General features: G+C 52.0%; 1 protein-coding gene across 1 annotated transcript; it reads right to left on the reverse strand.

Moving 5' to 3' along the window:
- Window positions 1–2043: 2043 nt before the first annotated feature.
- PLPP7 (phospholipid phosphatase 7 (inactive)) lies at window positions 2044–15777 on the reverse strand. Its single transcript, XM_083876022.1, has 2 exons — window positions 15168–15777; window positions 2044–2863 (listed from the first exon to the last, which is right to left on the reverse strand). The coding sequence occupies exons 1-2, from the start codon at window positions 15616–15618 to the stop codon at window positions 2499–2501; spliced, it is 816 nt and encodes a 271-aa protein (XP_083732148.1). The 5' UTR covers window positions 15619–15777; the 3' UTR covers window positions 2044–2498.
- Between the last annotated feature and the right edge of the window lie 4012 nt (window positions 15778–19789).

A 19789-nucleotide genomic window follows, 5' to 3' on the forward strand; every position in this document is an offset into this window, starting at 1 on the left:
CGGTTTGGCCTTTTGTCTCCCCACACTGCCATGGTGAGTATCTGCACAGAGCAGCCCCAGTGCCATTCTCCAGCTCACAGGAATAGGGGACACGGCACCCACATCCCTTGCTGTTGCTATAGAGACAGAAACTGCTTTTCTCCACAGCTATGCTGGTTGTTTCTGAGCAGCACCTTCAGCGTGGCAGACAGGGAGAGAGGGATCAGGAATGTCTTGGCTTGCTGGGAGGGCAGCCATGGCTAAGGCAAGGCTCTGCCAGGCCTCTCCTGTGCTTGAATTCACACTCATCTTGTGGGGGGTCTCCCAAAACCTTCCCTTCCTTTGCTCTGGGCAGTGAAGTACTGTGAGAGAGAGAAGGAGCACAGGCTGCAGAGGGCCTGATGCGGAAGACTCCCTGGAGAAACACTATGTGGGAGAAAGCCCCAGCCTGTGAATCCCAACTTACCCCTGAGAATCACCCCAGCTCACCTCCCCCTGCTCTCCTGCCTTGCTTTGCAACCATGTGCTGGGATGAGACCAGCTCAGCTGATCTAACCCACTGTGGCAGCTTCTCCAGGCCATGCTCTCCTGATTACACCAGCAAAGATCAGGAGCAAGTCCTACAAAGCCATTCTGCCACCCTGGATATGCCAAGAGAAGACAACACAAGTGCAAGGAAACCTTGACCTGGTGACATGGCTGTAGAATCATCTGATCTATTTGCAAAGGTTCAGTAAATTCCAGAGCTACAAAGTGAGAGTTTCCCACAAAGCCATGGGAGAAAAGGCATCTCCTGCTCCCTGCCCCTTCAGGAACCTGTCATCTCCAGCTACACATTGGTGCATCACCCACAATCAGAGGCCGGAACGTGCTGCCATCCTTGCTGGGGGTGAGAATAAACTCTGCCACGTGTAATAATGCCTGGAAGAAAGAAAAAGCACCTCAGCTCACTTCTTCACAGAAATCTTTGCAGGAGGAGGAGCCTGGCAAAGGAAAACCCTGATGGGAGGGTAGCACATCCCTGTTCCCACATGCAGCAGCAGGAGGGAAGCAGGACAGCATCCACCACCCCCGCTGCTCTGCCTGCTGCTGCACGAGCCTCCAGGGACAACCCTGAGCTCTCCCCTTTCCTCAACACACTCAGTGACAGCCCTTCCCAGGGGACAGCTCATCTGTGAGCTCCGTGGGAGGCTTGCTGTTCAAAGGACATGGATGCCCTCCTTACCATACTCCTGCTCCAGCCTCGGAGCCGGCAGCGCGGGAAGCCAGCAGCTCCCAGGGCTCTGCACTGACATCCCAGCTGGAGACACATGCCAGGGATAGATTTTCTGTTTAGCTTCTTTTCATATTAATCATCAAAGAGCAACAAATGTCAGCAGCTTGCAACAGTCATTAGCTGAATGTCTTCTTCGCACCAGCCCCTGTAGGAAGAGGCTTCCCAACCTGCAGGGAGAGATGACAGGCACAGACCCAACTGAATGCTCCCTGGCCTTGCAAGCCAGGTGTATTTTTCTTTTTTTGTGCTCACTTGAGATCCACAGGAGGACAAGGGTGACAGGATCCCTCCATTCTGAAGGATTTGTCCAGTCAGGGAAGGTGCTATGTATGATAATATTCATCACCTGCCAAACATCAAACTGTCTTCTAGAGACAGCTAAACCACAGAGAACTGGCACATTCTGTTCAAAATATGGGATTTTCTTATGGCAGTTATGAGGGGGGATCCATTTCAGAGGCAGCACAGTGAGCATGGCCACCACTTGGATAAGGATCTACCAGGCTTCAAGGAGGCCACTTGTCAATAATGGGAAGAAACATGTCAGGGGATTGTGTGTCCCTTACCAGACCAAAAACTCCTCACATATCTCAGAACAGATTTCCCTTCAGTGTCCTGAGCACCCATCTATGCCCACCCCACCCAAAGCAAACATTTGCATCCCCTTGGGCAGCAAGACTGCGGGACCTGCTCCATGCTGAATGTGTATCTCAAAGCCAAACTGGGCTCATTTTCTCCCCTCCCTCATGATAAGAACCAAACAGGGCAGGATTTTTACGATTATTTATTATCTGTAAAGCACCAGCAGTGTCCTGACTCTGTACAAGACACAACTGCTGGGCTTACAAAAAGAAAAAAAGCACTGTGGCCAAAATAATTTATCCTCTAAAAAGTTCACGAATGTGTTCTCAGGAAGCTCTCAGGCACTGCCCATCCTGAGAACATATCAAGGTGCCAATGTGAACCACCTAAAGAAGGCAGACAAGGAGCTCATTTCTCTCACCTGTAAAGCTTAATTAGGCTGCTGTCCAAACACAGCTTGAGAATACGGCCAAAACAAAAGTATGGCCCTTGATTGCTAAAATCCAATCCATTACAAGAAACATTTTTTTTAAAGGTGGGGAAGCGACATTAAAAAACACCACTACTCATGGAAGTTACAACTGCTTCCAACAAACAACACATAGAAAATACTGGGAAGGGGGACTCTCAAAGTATCTTCTAGTTTCCAAGTCCTCCATGTTCACCAGATGGATATCAACATCTGACACGTGTTGGAAGACATCCATATCAACTCCACCAGCCTGAACTGCAGGTAGCCGAAAACAAAGCCAGAGAGAACATCCGTTATGTGGTGCCGTCCGATCATGACGCGGGACAAGCCCACGCAGAGGGCCCAGAGGACCAGCAGGATGCGGAGAGGGATAGCCAGCACCAGGTGGTTGAGGAAGAACTTGGAGAGCATGGCCACCCTGCTGGCGTGCCCGGCGGGAAAGGCGTAGGTGTCCATGGTCAGGTAGTCCAACAGCCCAGGGTTGATGTCGTAGGGGCCCTTCCGCTTGGCCAGCTTCTGCAAACCTGCCACAATCATGATATCCAGGAGCAGGGCTACGAAACAGGAGACAGAGAGGGAATAGTGAGAGGCAGAAGAGTTGACGGCAATTTTCAAGGAATAACATTGAAGGGTTGTTGTTGTCTTGAAATAAAAATTTGGGTTTGGTTCCAGCCAGATGTGCATGGCGCAGCTGCACACAACTTCCTCATCCTCAGGTCACCACCCAAATGTTGATTAACCCTCCCAGTTTGCCCACAGGGGAGGCAAATACCACTGTCACCATCTGACAGAGGAGAACCCCAAACCACAGAGGCGAGCGACCCATCTAGGGAGGAAAAGAGAAACTGGCACACATAAAACTGAAACTTTTTTGGCCCTCAAACCACCACTCTGGGTGTTCCTGTTGCTGCCTCCACCTCGTGCTTTAGAAATCTCATGCAGCAAGGTCCCTGCCTGAGGCTCTGTGCCAGGGTGACCAGGCTGCAGTGAGCAATCTGCTGAAGGAAAGGTGCTCCACAGCATTTTCTAGTGTTGTCCCTTGTCCTCTCCCAAGCCCACCACCTCCTCCTGCCCAGAGCAGCCAGGGAATCACACCATGCTGACAGATTTTGCACTACACTGACAGATTTCACCAAGAAAAGGGCATTAGGAGCCAGTGAGCCAAGGGAAAAGCCGCACAATAAAGAAAAACGGGCTCCTGTGTTAGAAACAGCACCACGGTGTGTTGGAGGGTGGGCGGCATCCTCCTAGATATCCCCCACCAACCTTCTTCCTTTGCCAAAGCATCAAACACCCACGAGCCATTTCTTGTTTCTGCTCACCTCTTGCTCCCTGTGACTTTCTCCCTGTGACTCGCCTCACACAGCCCCTTCCCTGTGCAAATGCACATCTCCCAGCCCCACCAAACCCAGGCTTGTGATGGCACAGGCACTCCTGCAGCTGCAGCTCTCTACACCAAACCACCTTCCTTCCTTCCTTCCTTCCTTAACAGCTTCAGGAACAAAACCCATCAGCACTTATCTATATCACCCTCCTCTTCAGCCCACCCGCTTCGTCCCAGCCGACAGATACTGTCATTTCTATTTCCTAGCATCAATTTTATTTCTCTTTAATCCCCTCATCTGCTTTTCCCCAACCCTCCTAATTAGTCAGAGTGCTGATTTCAGCTCCCTGCAGCAATAACAAGGATATATCTGCCATTATGAGCACAGCCTGCTCCCTCAGCAGGAATGCCAGGGGCTAGTTGTTTGGTTCCCAGGCCCTGGTGAAGACCATTCCTTGAGAGCTGACAAGGTTTCGGGAGGATGGATGGGAGTGCGTTGGTGGTGGGGATGGGAAATGAGATGGCACAAGGGAGGCAGCTCTACCTGCCTGCTCAGCACCTGGCAGGAGCTGGGAAGTGAGGAGCTGTCACAGCAGCTCTGCTCCCTCACCTTCCCCACGTGCCACTCCCAGCCCCCAGCACTGCTTTGGGAAGTATTTATCCTGGCCAAACCTTCTCCTCATGGGAGACTGCTTTTCTCCCTCATCTGCAGGGCATCTTGCACGGGGAAGTGGGACAGCAGGACCTCCCTGGACCTTCTGCCAACAGGTCATGCATGCCCTGGGGCCTCAGAGCTGTGGTGGGCAGATGGAGCAAAGGAAAATCTGGGTACCAGCCCCTCCTGGTATGGACAGTAGGAGGAATCCAGGCTAGACACAAAAAGCAGGGGAGTGACATAGAGCAAAGGTTCATGTGTGGCACCTGAACAAAGGTGTCAATGCTGCAGGTGACAAGGGGCCGCAAGGAGGCTCATCACACAACTGGGCTGTAGCAAGAGCAATGGGCTTAGGAGGACAAGGACAACCAGGGGCTGCCCAGCTTCTGCTGGATGTGACCAGCAGGCAGGGAGAGTTCAGGGGGAGGTCTGCAGCCCACCAGGACTCCCACACTCAGCAGAGTGCTTGTCTGCAATTTGCCTTTTTTTTTTTTTTTTTTTTTTTTTTTTTTTTTTTTTTTTTTTTTTTTTTTTTTTTTTGACAGGCCGGCTGCGGGGAGAAAGGGAGGGAGGGATTTCAGACACAGCCTGTGGAGCCCTGGAGCAGCCACTCACCCTGACTCCCCGTTAAGGTCAAATGCTGTCAGTCTGGGCCTGGCTGATCATTATGGGGCTGCCCTGCCATGCAGGGCTCTGCTCATGCTGGGCTTCCTAAATCACCCCTAGCCCTACTCCTCACCCCACTAAGTGACCCTCCCCCAGCCTTGACCCAGCAGGGTGCTTCAGGAGATGATTTTCAGAGCTCATCAGCTGCATTTCCCACCAGTCCCAGCTCACCCTGGACGAGAACTGTGTGAAACTGAAGCTCCACGATGCTCTCTGGGGAACCTAGACTAAACAAATTCTCAGGAACCCAGAAGCATCAGAGAGATGATGTACCCTGGCTGCCAAGAGAAGACTCTGGCCCAAGCTGCTCTGCTGAAGTCAGCACCTATTGCATTGCTGAGAAGCCCAGCCAGGGCTTCAGAATGAGTCTGAGCATCCCAATGGATCTCAGTGTCTCCTCCACAGGAGTAGTTCAATAAACTCCCTAGTTACTATTTCCCACCAAACCTGCCCACGGATCAGTAGCACAAGTGCCATGTGCTTTAGCAGCACGTGGTGTTCACCATTGCCCCTCAGTATTTTGCACTGGCAATATTTTTATGGTCAAAGGTGATGTCAGGGCAACTCGAGGGATGCAGGCATGTGTGCATAGAGGTGTTCAGGGCATGGAGAACAAGCCAAAGAGCAGTTCGAATAATCCTTTCATTCAGAAGATGAATAAAATGGGCCTTCAGTACTGCTAGCTTTGATTTTCGTCAAATGATGCACAGAAAGCAAAAAGCCTCGTTTGCCCACATTTCAAGATCGGAAGGCATGACAACATTAAAAGGGGGGTTAATTTGCCGTTAAAAGAAAAGAAAAGAAAAGAAAAGAAAAGAAAAGAAAAGAAAAGAAAAGAAAAGAAAAGAAAAGAAAAGAAAAGAAAAGAAAAGAAAAGAAAAGAAAAAAAAACACAAAAAACCAACAAAGATCCTTCCGTCTGGTGCTTTTTCTGTCACTTCCCCTTGCACTTTCCGTTCCTTTCACGGAGATTTCTTTATGAAACAGCCCCAGCAGCCAACCCTGGCCCCTGAGGCGGGGTGGGGGGGGGTCCCACTGCCCTCTCCCAGCGCTGGATCTCTGCAGTTCCCCTTCCCTCTCCTGCTGCTGCTGCCTCCGGCGCTGGCAGGGTGAATCAGCAGCAGCGCTGCTGCCGGCGGTGCTGCCAAGGGCCCATCCTTCAGGAGCAGATACAGACAGTGCCGTTGCCCAGCAGCCCCATCCCCGGCCCTATTCCCTTGCAATCCCATGACCTACATACCCGCTTGGACCTTGGCTCGCTTCCTTCCTCCCCTTAATGCATACCAAATCCTCCCTCCTCGAGTGGGCACAGCGTTTGGCAGGTGAGGGGTTAACTTTATCACGGCTCTCCTGGGTGCTCCAGCTGCAGGTGGGTGTCTGCACTGGGGACTGTCCCTGTTGGTGAACCCCAACCCCCTGAGCCTTGCAGCTGCCACTTGCAAATCAGCACCACCACCTTGGCTCTGTCCTTCCCTGGTCCCTCACACAGAGCCCTGCAAACCCTTCAGGATGACCTGACTGGAGGCTGGAGCAAACACAGCCCCAGGAGAGCCCGTGGAAAGGAGCCTGCAGCTGATGTACCAGCCTGCACTGGCTGCTCTCTGGGGACCCTCGGGGCTGTCACAAGCACAGCAGAGATGGCAGAGTGCCACCTGACTGAGGCTGAGATGAGAGGAGCAAGAAATTTTAATATGAAGCATTTTCTTCATCATGCTTTTCCTCCCAGAGCCAGGTAGCACTGGATTTAAACCCGACGCATCACTGGATGTAAAATCCAGGTGGTGCTGTATTTAAGAGCAAAAGAAGGATTAGCTCTTGCCCATTCTTGCTCCTTTCACATTTTTCTGAAAAAGATCAGGAATTTCCCTGTTGACCTGGTGTTAAGGGAAACAATCCTTCAGATTTCCAATGCAAAACCATCCAATCCCCAAATCCTACATTAACATCTAAAACTCCCTTAAAACACAAAACGAAAGAGCAAGTCCTGTCTTCTTGCCTGTGACAATTTTAGCATCAGAGATCACCTTGGTATTGTAAAAAGCCAACATCTGGCATCAGATGCAGAGTAAATGAGCTGAAAGTGAGCCCCCTGGGCAGGCATTTTATATCTATTAATAAGGAAAGGAAAACAATTATCTGCCTTGCTCCTACCACCAAATATTAGGAGCCCATTAGGGGTGGAGAAGTAATCAGAGAGGAGCCCTGTGCAGGCAGGACACAAGGACAAACCTGAACCATCGTCAGCAGAACCAAACCAAACCCCAAAGATTGTATTTAAGAGGAGCTGAAACAGTTGGATGTCCCCTGCCACCATAAGGTCCTTTCTGTCCCGAGGTGGCTTCTCTGCTGCTGTCCCTTATGGCTGGAAGAGGCTGAGGATGGTGTGAATACTCCTGGGGACATGGTCTGCTCCAGGTTGGAGCCAGGCAGTGTCTCCAGGGGCGGGGGCAGATTCCAGCTGGGATGTCTATATAAACATGTTACCAAAACCACAGCTGAAAAACAACCTGGGTGCAGTGTTGGGGGCAGGAAAAGAGGAGAAAGCCAAAAAAGCCCTTAGCCTCATCTGCTCCTGCAGCCGAGATCCACGTGAGCTCACACACATGAGGCTGCCTGGATGAGACAAGGCTGCTCTCCAGAGCCCCCAGCCTGTGAGGTCGGGAGCAGACACAGTCACAAGCTGGACTCAGCCTCCTAGAACCACAGCTGAGCAGATGGGGAGAGGAAAACAGGGAGGTAAATTCCCAAGGATGAAGAGTGAGCCCATTTCATGAACTCAGGAGGCTCCCAGTGTGGGAGCAGATGTGCCTCAGACAAGATGTGCAAGATGTGCACAGAGCAGAGCCAAGCTGGTGACAATTCATTGCCTGGGCTTCAAACCCACCATGCTGCAGGTGTCATGTCCTCCCCACTGCAGCTGCTGAGGCCATGTGCAGGGTCAAGACTGGATTTGAAGGTTCTGCTTTGCCCAGATTACCCATCCTTACTCAGTACTGAACTCTGGACAAATGCCACCAGTCCCAGGAAACAGTTTCTTTAGCTCCATAATTAGAATTTTTTTTTTTTTTTTTTTTTTTCCCCATTTTTCATTTTACTTACGTGCCCCCTCCTACTCCTTCTGAACTTCCCAAATCTCTTGCAGGCATTAGGCTCCCTGACCTGGAAAATGAGCTGTTTGCAGCCTTATCTCGTTGACATTAATGAAAGATGCAGGTTTCAAAAGAATCTTCACCCTCTCTCCAATGAAGTCAGTGGCTGCTGGAAGAGGTCCACTCTGGAAATGAACCCCTCCATTCCATTTTGTTCCCCAAATGTGGCACTATTGGGTGTAAGAGCTGACAAAAAGCACAGATGGCATGACACATTGAAGAGCCAATGAATCAGGCATTCTGGTTTTGAGGGGGTTATTTTTTGGCTGAACAAGCATCAGCGTGGGGTAAGTGGTCATGGGGAGGTGAAAAAATGGTGGAAAGCAGAATTGTGCAATTAATTAAAATAAAAACCCACAACAACTAAAAATAGATTTGCTATATTCTCAATGATTAGAAGCAGCCCTGAGTGCAAACACAGGCTGCCTGGAGTTCTCCCCTTGGAAACATTGTGCCCTGGCAGCTGGGAAATTTGTACTCAGCATCAAATACTGAGTGGGGCTGCTTCCCTGGGGGTCTGCACAGGCTGGGGCGAGATGCAGGCAAGAGGGGGAGCACAGTGAAAAGGGCTCATGCTGCTGGGGAAAAGGAGCTGAGCAGCCCCAAGGATGGCTCATTTGCCTTCCAGAAGGGCTCTGACAGCTTGAAATGCTCCTGTTCCCCATGACAGCAGCACAGGTACCATCAGCACATCCCAGAACCACATGCACCAGCACCAACAGCAGTGTATGGGATGAGCTGGAGGAAGAAAAGTGCCTTGGGCTGAGGACCAGCAGCACAGCCCAGCCCACAAAGGCTGGGCTCCTTGCTCAGCCTCAGTGCTGTTTGGGCTTGGAGTTGCCCCCCACTGCTTTCAAAGAGGCAAAATGGGAAGAAAAAAAGAAAAAAAGAAAAAAAGGGGAAAAAAAAATAAAGGAAAAAAAGGAAAAAAAGAAAAAAAAAAAAAAAAAAAAAAGAAAAAAAGAAAAAAAAAAAGAAAAAAAGAAAAAAAAAGAAAAAAAAAAAAAAGAAAAAAAAAAGGCTCTGATTCTGTGATGCTCAGAGGATCTCTGACCATCACACCTCACAGCGTGGACCCAGATCAGGTACATCTGCCACCATCCCTGTACAGACAGAAATGGTTCTCTGCTCTAGATTAAAACATGGAGGTTTCCTCAGAGTGGAGGAAAAAAGGAAAGTTCATCTGATCCCCCTCTTTCCCACCCCATCCTCCACCAATCCTGACCCGGAGCAGGAGACCCGACGGGCTCTCCCTGTCCGCTGCTCCTCCCAACAGCTCACCTCACTCCCCCACACCTTCCTCTTCCCAGCCACTGCTCCTGTCAAGGCGTGTTAGAGGCAAACACACTCACCCATTTCCTGGGATCTCCCTCCGGGCCAGAGCCCGACTCTGCTTCTCCAGCTCTGCCTGAGTGAAACAGCTACTGTCCCCTTTGAGCTGCAGGCAGGGGCAATGGGAAGTTGTTCCCGGAGTGACAGACATAAGGATGACTCATTTCCCATGTTTATTCCCCCTCTTCCCATTCAACAACCCTCGCACTTCTTTTCTCTTTTGCTCTGCACACAGGCTCGGGAACGTTTCGCTGTTTGCTCTGCGAGGGTTGGATTCCAGCTCTCTGCACATTCTCCAAGGGCTGCACACCGATGCCTGCAGGGCTCACAGCATCCCCAGCAGCGGCCAGCACCTGAGCAAGTCGGTGCTGCCTGGTACCGAGGGGCTCATCAGGCCAAGGGTCTGATGGAAACATCCCTGGAAATACCCCCGTGCCTGCTCCAGCCACAGTCAGATGAGTCCCAGGCTATCACTGACTGTCCTTCATCCAAGGGGACACTGCAGGCTCGCCAGCCTGCCCTGCAGTGAGCAGGACACATTCCTGGAGAGGAAGCAGGCAGGAAGGGGGGCAGGGAAGCCGGGAGAGCTGGGCATTGCTGGCTGTTCAGAGATGCCTGAGCTCATCAGCTGTGAAAGAATGAAGGCTGAGCACGGCACCCACCAAAGGACCATGGACTTCAGCTGCTGTATCTGGGCAGAACAGAGGCAGACTAGCAGCCTGGAGTGATGAAGAGGAACATTTAATGCCAGGCTGGAGCTGTGTGTAAATGCTGGATGCAGGGAGTGGGCATCTGCGTTGTTCCCTCTGCCTGGCACCTTCCATGGGTCACTCATGTTGGGTTATTTGGCATTTAAATGTTTCCACCTCACTGGGCAGACGTGCTGCTGGCTCAGTGAGACCTTGGTGGGCACTGGCAGGGCTGGGAGGGGAGTGGGACAGCAGCTGAGCCCCTCCATATGCCAGGCTGTCCAAGGAGGGATGGTTCTGCAGGGCACCAACTCCTGAGCTGCTCTACCTATCCCTGATGGAATGTCCTCTGCCTTGCCTGGCTCAGAAAATCCCTGCTCTTACAGTGGAGGAATGAAAAGGGGGAAAATAGACACATCTGGCCCCAAACCATCTCTGGGGCTCTGGGCTGAGCAAGCTCTGCTGTGCATACAGACTGATCCATCTGCTGTGCAGCTCCCCAGCCTCTCTGCTGGGTCTGGGCTGCCCTGGGGCTCAATAGGATCAGCTCTGCCTGGGCATTTCATCTACCCAGTGACCTTTACCAGCACTGGGTTGTACTGTCTGGATTTTCATCACACAGCCTCCAAAGAGAAGCATGACAATACCTGAAGCACGTCCGTATTATTGGAACAGGGTCACTGGGGTCTCAAGGGGCTTGGTGAAGGCATTTCTTTCTCTCTTTCCTTCCTAATCCACCAATTTCTTGCAAATCTGGTCTTGTTTGAAAACTGCCAGGATGGGACCACAGAGTTCTGATTGTATATATGTATTTATAATTTTCTTTCTTGGGGGGTCTGCAGGGACTATGCTTCAGAATATCATGGCTTCTTTCCTGGTCAGAGCAAAGCTATGTCAGTATTCAGGAAGAAGGCTGGACAGAGCAAGAACTTCCTCCTTGCTGACTTCCAGGAGTGGAGAAGCAGCCCTGGGCTCCCTCCTTTCCTCCTCCTGTGGCATTCACCCATTCCCAGCCTGACACTGCTGGATGATACATCCACGCCCTGAGGCAGTGCTGTACCTAATGGGATAAATGCTTAGTGACAGCACCAAAGAGACATCCCACCCCTCTAAGGGGATGCAGAGCCAGCTGGAGATGGCTGAGCACTGGGACCAGTGTCACTGAGACAGCAAGCAAAGACAAGACAAGGGCTTTCTCTTCTTCTGGTCTGGATACCTGTTCCAGAGAGCCACAACCGCAGCAGAACCAGTTACTGGTACTTCAAACCAAGCACAAACATAATTTTATGTGCAAGGATGACCCAAGCAGGTACCTCCCAATAGCAAAGGCACCCAGCTGGATGACAAATGATGAAACACAGCAATGGTTTGGCTGTAAACAAAAAAGAGGGGCCTCACTGGAGTGACCACTTTGGGTGGGCAACCATATTTCATCCCCAGTGACCACATTCCATCCCCACTGCAGTGAGAAGGTGCCTGCATCTGCAAAGACCATCAGTTTAACGAGATCAGTCTGTTTAGCTTAATAAATAGGAGGTGAAGAAATTACTTGAGCACTATCCAAAATACTGAAAGGCGGAAGAGATGCTGGCTGAGAGAGCTGTTCAGCTGGAGAGAGAACGGTATGGAGATGCAATGAAGGGATGAGTCCAGCTAAAAGCACTGGTGAGAATCCCTAGCACTGCAGTAATACAGAAATGGCTCTGACAAGTTCACCCTCACTTGTAACTGTACATCAGATTGAGTGTTTGGGTTTTTTCCCTTAACAAATTGAACAGGAATAAATTAAGGGATGTGCTACAGCCTGTATTTTGCCGTGGGTTAGATCGATGATCCAAATGTTTTTTTGCTGGCTTTGCAGTCAATGAATCACTAAATTTGGATCCACATCCTCACCAGACGGATCAGAACCACAAACTGAGGTACTGCTGCCCCCAGGGTTTAATGGAGTTTGTGTCTGGTTCTGAAGCAGATCTGGGCATTTTACTGAAAGTTTTATAACTGTTTTCCCCCTGCAAGCCTGATTGCAAGGTTCAAATGACTTTCTAAGCACCTTAGTTTTCATTAAACCCTTGTGATTGCAGAGAAAACTTCAATGGTCCTAAAAGTTCCAACACTGGCAGACAAATAAAATGAACTTCATAACTGGGGGATTTCCTGAGTTATTATTTTCTTGATTTAGCCAAGGGGTTGTGAACCTTCTCCCTGACTTTTTCTGAGCCAGAAGTGGTGATGCTGAGACAGTCTTCCTGAAAATGTGTCCTGGCAGAAGGATTTTTACAGTGGGCACAGATATCTGGTTTCTTCCATCTTTTCAGTAACAGGCTGTGTGTGCTTCTCTGGCTGTTTGGCATTTGCTGGAAAAGATTACTGTGAGAAGGGGAATCAATAAATTCCATCACAGATGTCAAACATGGAGGGAAAACATTGCTTGGGGTTGCCAATCAGCATCTGCAGTGGGGATGGATGGAGCATCCCAGGGTCAGAGCCCCTCACCCGAAATGCTCCCACATGTGTTGGCAAAGCCCCCAGCAAAGAGCTCCTCCTCCATCTGCAGTGGTGCTCCTGCCAGGTTCCCAGTCCCATTTCAGCAGTCTCCTGTCTCCTCGCCTTGGAAGCCTGATTGCAAATCCTAAACAAGTGCTCTATGATGGGCTGGCTCCCTGCCCAGAGACTGCATCAGAAATTCTGCTTGATATATCAAACCCTCAGCAAGCCGGGGGAAGGGAGGAGAGCCCAGGGAGGTACGGAAGGGGTGCCACAGACAACCCCAACTCCCTGGCTTCCCTCTGCCAGCACGGAAGCACCAGGAGGTTCCCTTCCCTTTGACCTGTGCCTGTCCAAGAGGGCTTTTCACCACATCCTGGTGGATTTGAACCACAGGAAAGCAGCAGCAAAAGGGGACCAAGGATGCCAGATGCAGCAGTGGTGCCATGACCTTCCTGTCTACACAAGACCCTGCTTTTCTTGGGACCTATTGAGGTCCACCCAGGCCCCCAGCCAGGCTCCTTCTTCACCAGCAGGGCAGATATCATGGCAGCAGCTACTCAGATACTCAGAGTTCCTGACTGCAATCTTAAATATCAGCCCAAGGCCACTCTCACAGCAGAGATCTGCTCTGTGGGGTGACACAAGTCCTGCTGCAGAAGCTCTGACAAGAGAGGCTGAGGGCACCTTGGCCAGTCCCACCACTCAGTGCTGTCATTTCAGAGGGAGAAGTGGAGCTCTTTGGAGGCTGCTAGATCCATGGAACTGGTCCTTCACACCAATTAACTATTTCCTGTCTTGGCAGGGGAAGAGGAGGGGTGAGAGTAGTGTGTCTAGGCAAGGATGCAAGACTCCAGAATCCCCAACTTGTCCCTGGGCACCACCTTGGAGCTCAGGAGACCTGGCGATGTGGGTAGTGATGTAGGGATGAGCTCTCCCAGCCACCACTCCATAAAGTTAGAACATGACCCCGAGGTGGCTTTGCATTTGGCCTCCTCATGTGGCAATGGAAAGGTTGGAAAACCTTCCTTGTTTTTAAGCTAAAATGGGCATTAGCTTTTTGCAAGAACCTCAAATATTTTGGAGTCAAAGCAGTTGTTTTTAGGCTCCAACCCCACCAGGAGTTCTTGGGTCAAGAGACGTGGAAAGTGTGCCGGCCGCTGTTAGTCACCGACTATTTCATCCTCGTGCCGTTTTGAGTGGATCCTCTTTTCCCAGTGAGGGGCTGACCCTGCTCACCCAGGAGCCCCTGGAAGAACTGCTGACGTTGGCGGGCTCTGCATCACACTGCTGCTATTCTGGCTCCTTCCCCGCCACGGCCTCCCCCCATGAGATGTCACACCATGAGGACCGTCTCCTCCAAAGGCACAGGGGAGAAAAGGCAGCTACCACTGTGCTTTTCAAGACAGTCCAGCTCAGTCTTCGCCCTCTCTGAAAGATGAACTTCTGAAAAAAACACCAAAACCTGGGGCCAACATTGCTGAGCTGTCATGTCATAGTCAGCCCCTGCAGACAGGACGTCCCTTTCCTGTGGTGCCTGTGAAATAAAGTGTCCCTAAGGCCCCTCAAAATGCTCCCTCAGAAGAAAGTGTCTAAATCCAATGTTTTCAATTTCTCCTACCAGCCAAAAGTTGGATTGCTGAGTTATTAGGGAGGGTGAAACACCAGGGTGGGTCACAGCCAGAGGAGAGGGTAATTAGTCACAAGGAAAAATAGGATAACTGGACCCTGTGCCAAAGGCAGAAGAGCAAGGTCCTCAGGTATATATGGTCTGGGCAGGTTGGGACCAGGACCTAAGCAAGTCACAGCTAGAGCTCATCCTGGTCACTGGTGGGACATCAGGGTGGGATGGGCCCTGCACAGTGGATAATCCAAACTCTTCAACACATCCCAATCTCCAGAAACAGGGACATTGACCACCACCATGCAAGAAAGGACTATCAGGAGAGCCAGAGGCATCCCAGCCTGCCTACACAGCCTCCGGGTCAAATTAGCACACAGAAATGGGGACAGCAGCAAGAAAGGTACCCAAGGGAAGGAGGATGTGAGAGCAAACTGTAGCAGGGAAGGTGACAGGACTCCATCACGTGAAATCTGGTCAAGAAGGTGGTAAGGGGATGGAAATAACCTCCTCAGGAATTGATCCAGATATTAAAGATTAATAACTTTATGTTTTCCCCACCTATCAAACACTAAGGCAGATGACCACAGATTAAATAAAAGACATCACTGCTGGTATCCACCTTCCCACCACGGACACCCCCTCAGTCTGACTGGACAACCCTGCCCCATGCAGCACCAGGGGCCTGTCCCTGCTCCATGGCTGTCCCCAGCTACCACAGTAATCCCATCCTCTCAGACACCTTCTTGGGACATCCATCACCCACAGTACCCTGGGACTAACGGGGCCAATAAGTGCAGCATTTACCCTAAAGGTCACTCCCTGCTTCCCGACCACTTCTGATACTGGGAGCAGCCAGAGGAGGAGTCCCAGTGCTGCTGTCCCTTGTGACCAGGGCTGGGCTTTTCCAGCAGGGAGGGAGGTTTGCCACTCACCTAGCAGCAGGTTCATGAGGACCTCTTGGCCTGCCAGCGTGCTGCTCTTCACCAGGCAGATGAGGGTACCTGCAATCCAGGGGATCCCGTGCCCCGTTATCCCCAGGAGGTTGATCATGGAGCGGGCACCTCCCCAGGAAGAGGCTCTGTTGGCACACACTCCCAGCCTCTTGGACATGCAGATATCGATGGCCAGCAGTGAGTTGAAGGCGATTCCCTTGAAGGAGGGGTTGAGCTGCATGCAATCCTCCTCGGGCAGCTGCTGAGACTGCCTCCGCTCCTTGGGGTTGGTGTTCTGGGCACTGGCTGCCCCGGCCTGGCCGCTCTGCTTCCTGCTGGAGCTCCTGCTCTCCTGGTTCCCCTTCAAGGGCTGATTCAGGGAGAGGAACTCAGCCCTGTTGAGGACATTATTCCTGTCTCTGGCCCTGGACCGTGGCTGGGATGCTGGCATTGCAGTCTCTCTTTAACGCAACCTGCTCTGCAAATACCGGGAAGGAGAGAAATCCCTCTTCTCCCTGCAGAAAGCTTCCCCCACTCCCACCCTCACAAGCTGTGAATTTGGGAAGCTACAAAGGTTCCCCTCTGTTGCAGTTGCCCCCAGCACAGACTGCAGCTGTTAAATATAGAGTAAGGAATGCACATGGCTGTTTACTTCATGGGCCTAGCTAGCTTGGAAGGAAAATTAATGCCAGGCTTGGCAGCCACTCCAGTGCCAGGGAAGAAGATTAGACAACCAATAGATATGAAGAAGAGGAGGGAAAAACATTATGCCAAAGGTTGGCTGCTTCTAGCCTGGTCTATTTAAATCTTCCAATTGCTTATTCCCTTGGGCTGCAAGGGAAACTGGGAAACGTAGTTCTTTTTGTGCTGCAATTCACATTTCAGTAGCAGAGTCAGAGCTGGAGATGATGGCATCCCCCTCCTTAGGGCACCCCGTGGGGGACTGTGCTGCCTGGCTTTGCAGCACCAAGACTAGGTATTGCTCAGGGACTCCCCTTCAAAGGGCTCTCCCCCAAATCTTCCTGATCAATCCGTTCTCCAACTTCTCCCCCCCTGCCTGGGCACCCTAAATACCCCCCCCTCCTCCCCTTGGCACGGATGCCTTTCAAAGCACCACTAACCCCATCCTCCCTGCCCGCTCAGGGCGTGCCCCCGGAGCGCCTTCCATCACTCACCGCGTTCCTGGAGGAAGGAGCAGCATCACCTGCCTCCTCTGATTACCCGGGAAGGAGCCGCTAATGAGTTCCCATCCTCCTGCCCCCGGCGCTGCGCCGTGGCCTCGATACTGCACGTGTCCCTGCCGTGTCACCTAGCCCCAGCTGGGAGCAGGTGACAGCCGCCGCCTGTGTCCCCCGACAGCAGCACAGCCACTGGCCCCAGCAGCATGGGCATGGCGGCACGGGGAGGCTCTGCCAGGCCCCACGGAGGACAGGGAACACCCTGCTGTCCCTCCGGCCACACACGCTGTGTTCCAGCGCTGTCACCTGCCCACCGCAGCTGGGGACAGCCCCCCTGAGACAAAACTGAGCAGCCCCTGGGAGCAGGGAGCATCCTACTGGAGTTCACAGCTCTGAAGGATTGTGCACAGTCCCTGAACAGCAGCTGTGTGGGTCTGAGCCTCCAGCACCTCTGCGAGGGACCATCCATCCATCCCAGCTCCTCCTGCCTGCAGGGTGACAGCCCGGCCCAGCACCCCTGAGCCGGGTCACTGCCATCAGTGACCTGGACAACGGGCTCCCCATACCACCCACAGGCTCCAGGAACAGGATTATTCCCATGCAAATAGGCTGAAAATCCCCCGCGGATGGAGAATTGGAGAAGATGGACATTACATTGAGGAGCAGAACAGCCACGTCTCTTGGTGCCAGTGACATTTGTCTGCACAACTGTCCAGTTACAGAGGTCAGTGGCTGCACAGGTAACCCTGGGCACCCCAGGTGTCTTTAAAGGTCTTGTCCAAACTGCATTGGGGAGTTTAAGTGCTAAATGAAAGGTGGTTCTTTGGTTTCCAAGGATAATAACACAAAATTTGCTTCTTTTTTTGCACTTTTATACAAAGCTCTCAAAATTCCTTCAGCGAACTGTGCATCCAGCTATTCCCATCTGATTGATAGACCATCCAGGTGGCAACAGTGCTTGGACAAGCAAGTGTCTGAGCTCCTGAGGAGCCCTCGCTCCTGGGCTTTGTTCATATTTTCCTCCCTCAAGGGAAAATAATATCCATCAATTTATTTATGATTCATACCCTCCTGGAACTTATCCCTGGTCAAGGAAAGTGACTCTGCCCCTCTGCTCTGGTGAGACCCCACCTGGAGCACTGCATCCAGCTCTGGGGTCCCCAGCAAAGGAAGGACATGGACCTGTTGGAAGGAGTCCAGAGAAGGCCATGGAGATGCTCCAAGGGCTGGGGACCCTCTGCTCTGGAGCCAGGCTAGGAGAGCTGGGGGTGTTCAGCTCAGAGAAGGCTCCAGAGAGACCTCAGAGCTCCTTCCAGTGCCTAAAGGGGCTCCAGGAGAGCTGGAAATGGAGTGACAAGGACTAGCTTCACACTGACAGAGGGCAGGGTTAGATGGGATATTGAGGAGATATTTTGTACAGTGAGGGTGGTGAGGCCCTGGCACAGGTTGCTGAGAGAACCTGTGGCTGCCCCATCCCTGGAAGTTTTCAAGGACAAGGTTGGACAGGGCTTGGAGCAGCCTGGGCTAGTGGAAGGTGTTTCTGCCAGTGGCTGGGGGATTGGACTAAATGACCTTTAAAGGTCCCTCTCAACCCAAACCATGTGATTCTATGATCCCAGTCGGAGGAAAAGCTCGTTCCCTTCTCAGGCATCTTTACGCAGCCCATAAAACACAACCTCTGCTGGCTCAGGGGCCACGTGGGGCTGTGGCAGCCCTTAAATGGCACAGGAGCTGCCACATCACCAGCACCCACCAGCTCCTGCCTGATCCCTGCCTGTGCTGCCACTACCAGGGCAGTCAGAACCCCATCCCTACCTGCCTGCCCTCATCCCATTTCCCATTTCTTGTGGAAAATCTCAGCCTACCTGACATTGGCCAGGCAGAGAATATCAGCACTGCTTCCACCTGACTGTAGCCATCACCTCCCCAGTGCATCATGGCCTCCTGGATTTTCCCACTCTGTGCAAGGCTCTGTGGGGCTCTGCAAACATCAGTGGGCAGAGGGATAAAGGCACTGTTGGCCAGGACCCTGCAGAAACAGGGAGACTTCTGCCCAGTCTGGTGCTGGGGATGCTGAGCTACAACTTCACATGTTCCTCAGGAGCTGTCACAGGTTAAAAAATACCTTGAAAGCTCTGGGAGTGAATTTAATCTGGTGCCTGTCTCTTCTGCTGACACTGGGGGAATTTCTCTGCCCCAGCCTCCCTGTGGGACTCCAGCCTTGCACTCCAGCACCAGTCCTGAGCAGGAAGGGCAGCATGGGATGGATGCAGTGCCAGCAAAACCCTTGTCGATGGCGGAGTGGGAAAGGAAAACTGTCTGGTCTCTCCTGCAGCCAGGTGGGCTGTCACTGACAGTCCCAGCTGGAGAAACTGAGCTCAGGAGGGGAAAATCCCTGATCCCACTGAGGCCGTGACAAGCCCCATCCTGCAAAACAGCCACTAACCCAGGGGTTTATAAATATCCCTGTAGACAGGCTCCCTGCTCCGGCAGGGCTATTCCAGTCCTGACACATGATCCACAGAGGTCATCCAGCACCTGGGAGAACGCACAGACAGACAAATCCGGCATGCTCCCTGTGCCCTGGCTGTGCTCCCCGCCCCGCCTGCAGGGCTGCTGGCCCCGGAGCTGCCGGCCACAATTCCCTGCACAGCCACGGCCACACGGTGCGGTGTCAGTGGCCAGGCAAACCTCGCTGGAATGGGGGTGGGACAGGAGTGACAGCCTATCCCCTTTCTCTGCAATTCCACTGGCAGCGTTGGTGCATCCAAACCTCTGTCAGCAGCTGGCCAAAGAAGCAGCTCCGGCAACCAAAGTGCCTTTGGTTGGGATTCTTCTAGGGACAAAAAAGAAAGCTTGGCCAAAATAAAATATCCTTCAATATTTACAGCATGCAGCCTCTGGTTGGCTGGTGAGGGGAGACCCTGTCCTTTATAAACCTGGAAATCACCCTGGAAAGACACAGAGGCCACAGGAATGGAGCATAGCCAGGCTGTGGGGAGACATGGTCAGGGGCATCAAATGAGCAGCAGAAGGAAACACAACTCACAGCATCACCAGCCACTCCTGGTACTTATCACAGCCTGGCCTGGCTTCTCCAGCAATGCCATCAGAGAAAACCAGGAGCTCAGGCAGAGGAGCCCTTCTGCACAGGGCTTAAAGCAGCTGCTCTGGGCTGGGATGTGCTAATGCCTTAATCACTCACAGCAGCGCGATGGAGACAGGCACGACCAAACCCAACAAAAACTCCCATCTGAAGAGCTGATTTAATTAGAATGAAATAATGCAATTTCCTAGTTGACCAGAGAACCAGAGACAGCCAAGTTGAAGCAAGACCTGGCTGAAGCTTCAGTGAAAATAGAGTCGCAGAATATGCAGTTTCACCAGACGCATGATGCTCTGGGAAACTGTGACAAGCTTGTTTGAAAAGTGTGAAAGAGTCTT

This window comes from Zosterops lateralis, assembly GCF_965231275.1.
Source record: "Zosterops lateralis genome assembly, chromosome: 20".
Classification (NCBI taxonomy): domain Eukaryota; kingdom Metazoa; phylum Chordata; class Aves; order Passeriformes; family Zosteropidae; genus Zosterops; species Zosterops lateralis.

Bases quoted from the DNA above. Each gene is read 5' to 3' on its own strand.
- PLPP7 (XM_083876022.1), bottom strand. From the start codon at position 15,618: ATGCCAGCATCCCAGCCACGGTCCAGGGCCAGAGACAGGAATAATGTC. The intron at 2,864-15,167 runs GTGAGTGGCAAA...CCTGTTTCGTAG, and splicing joins CCTCATGAACCTGCTGCTAG to CCCTGCTCCTGGATATCATG.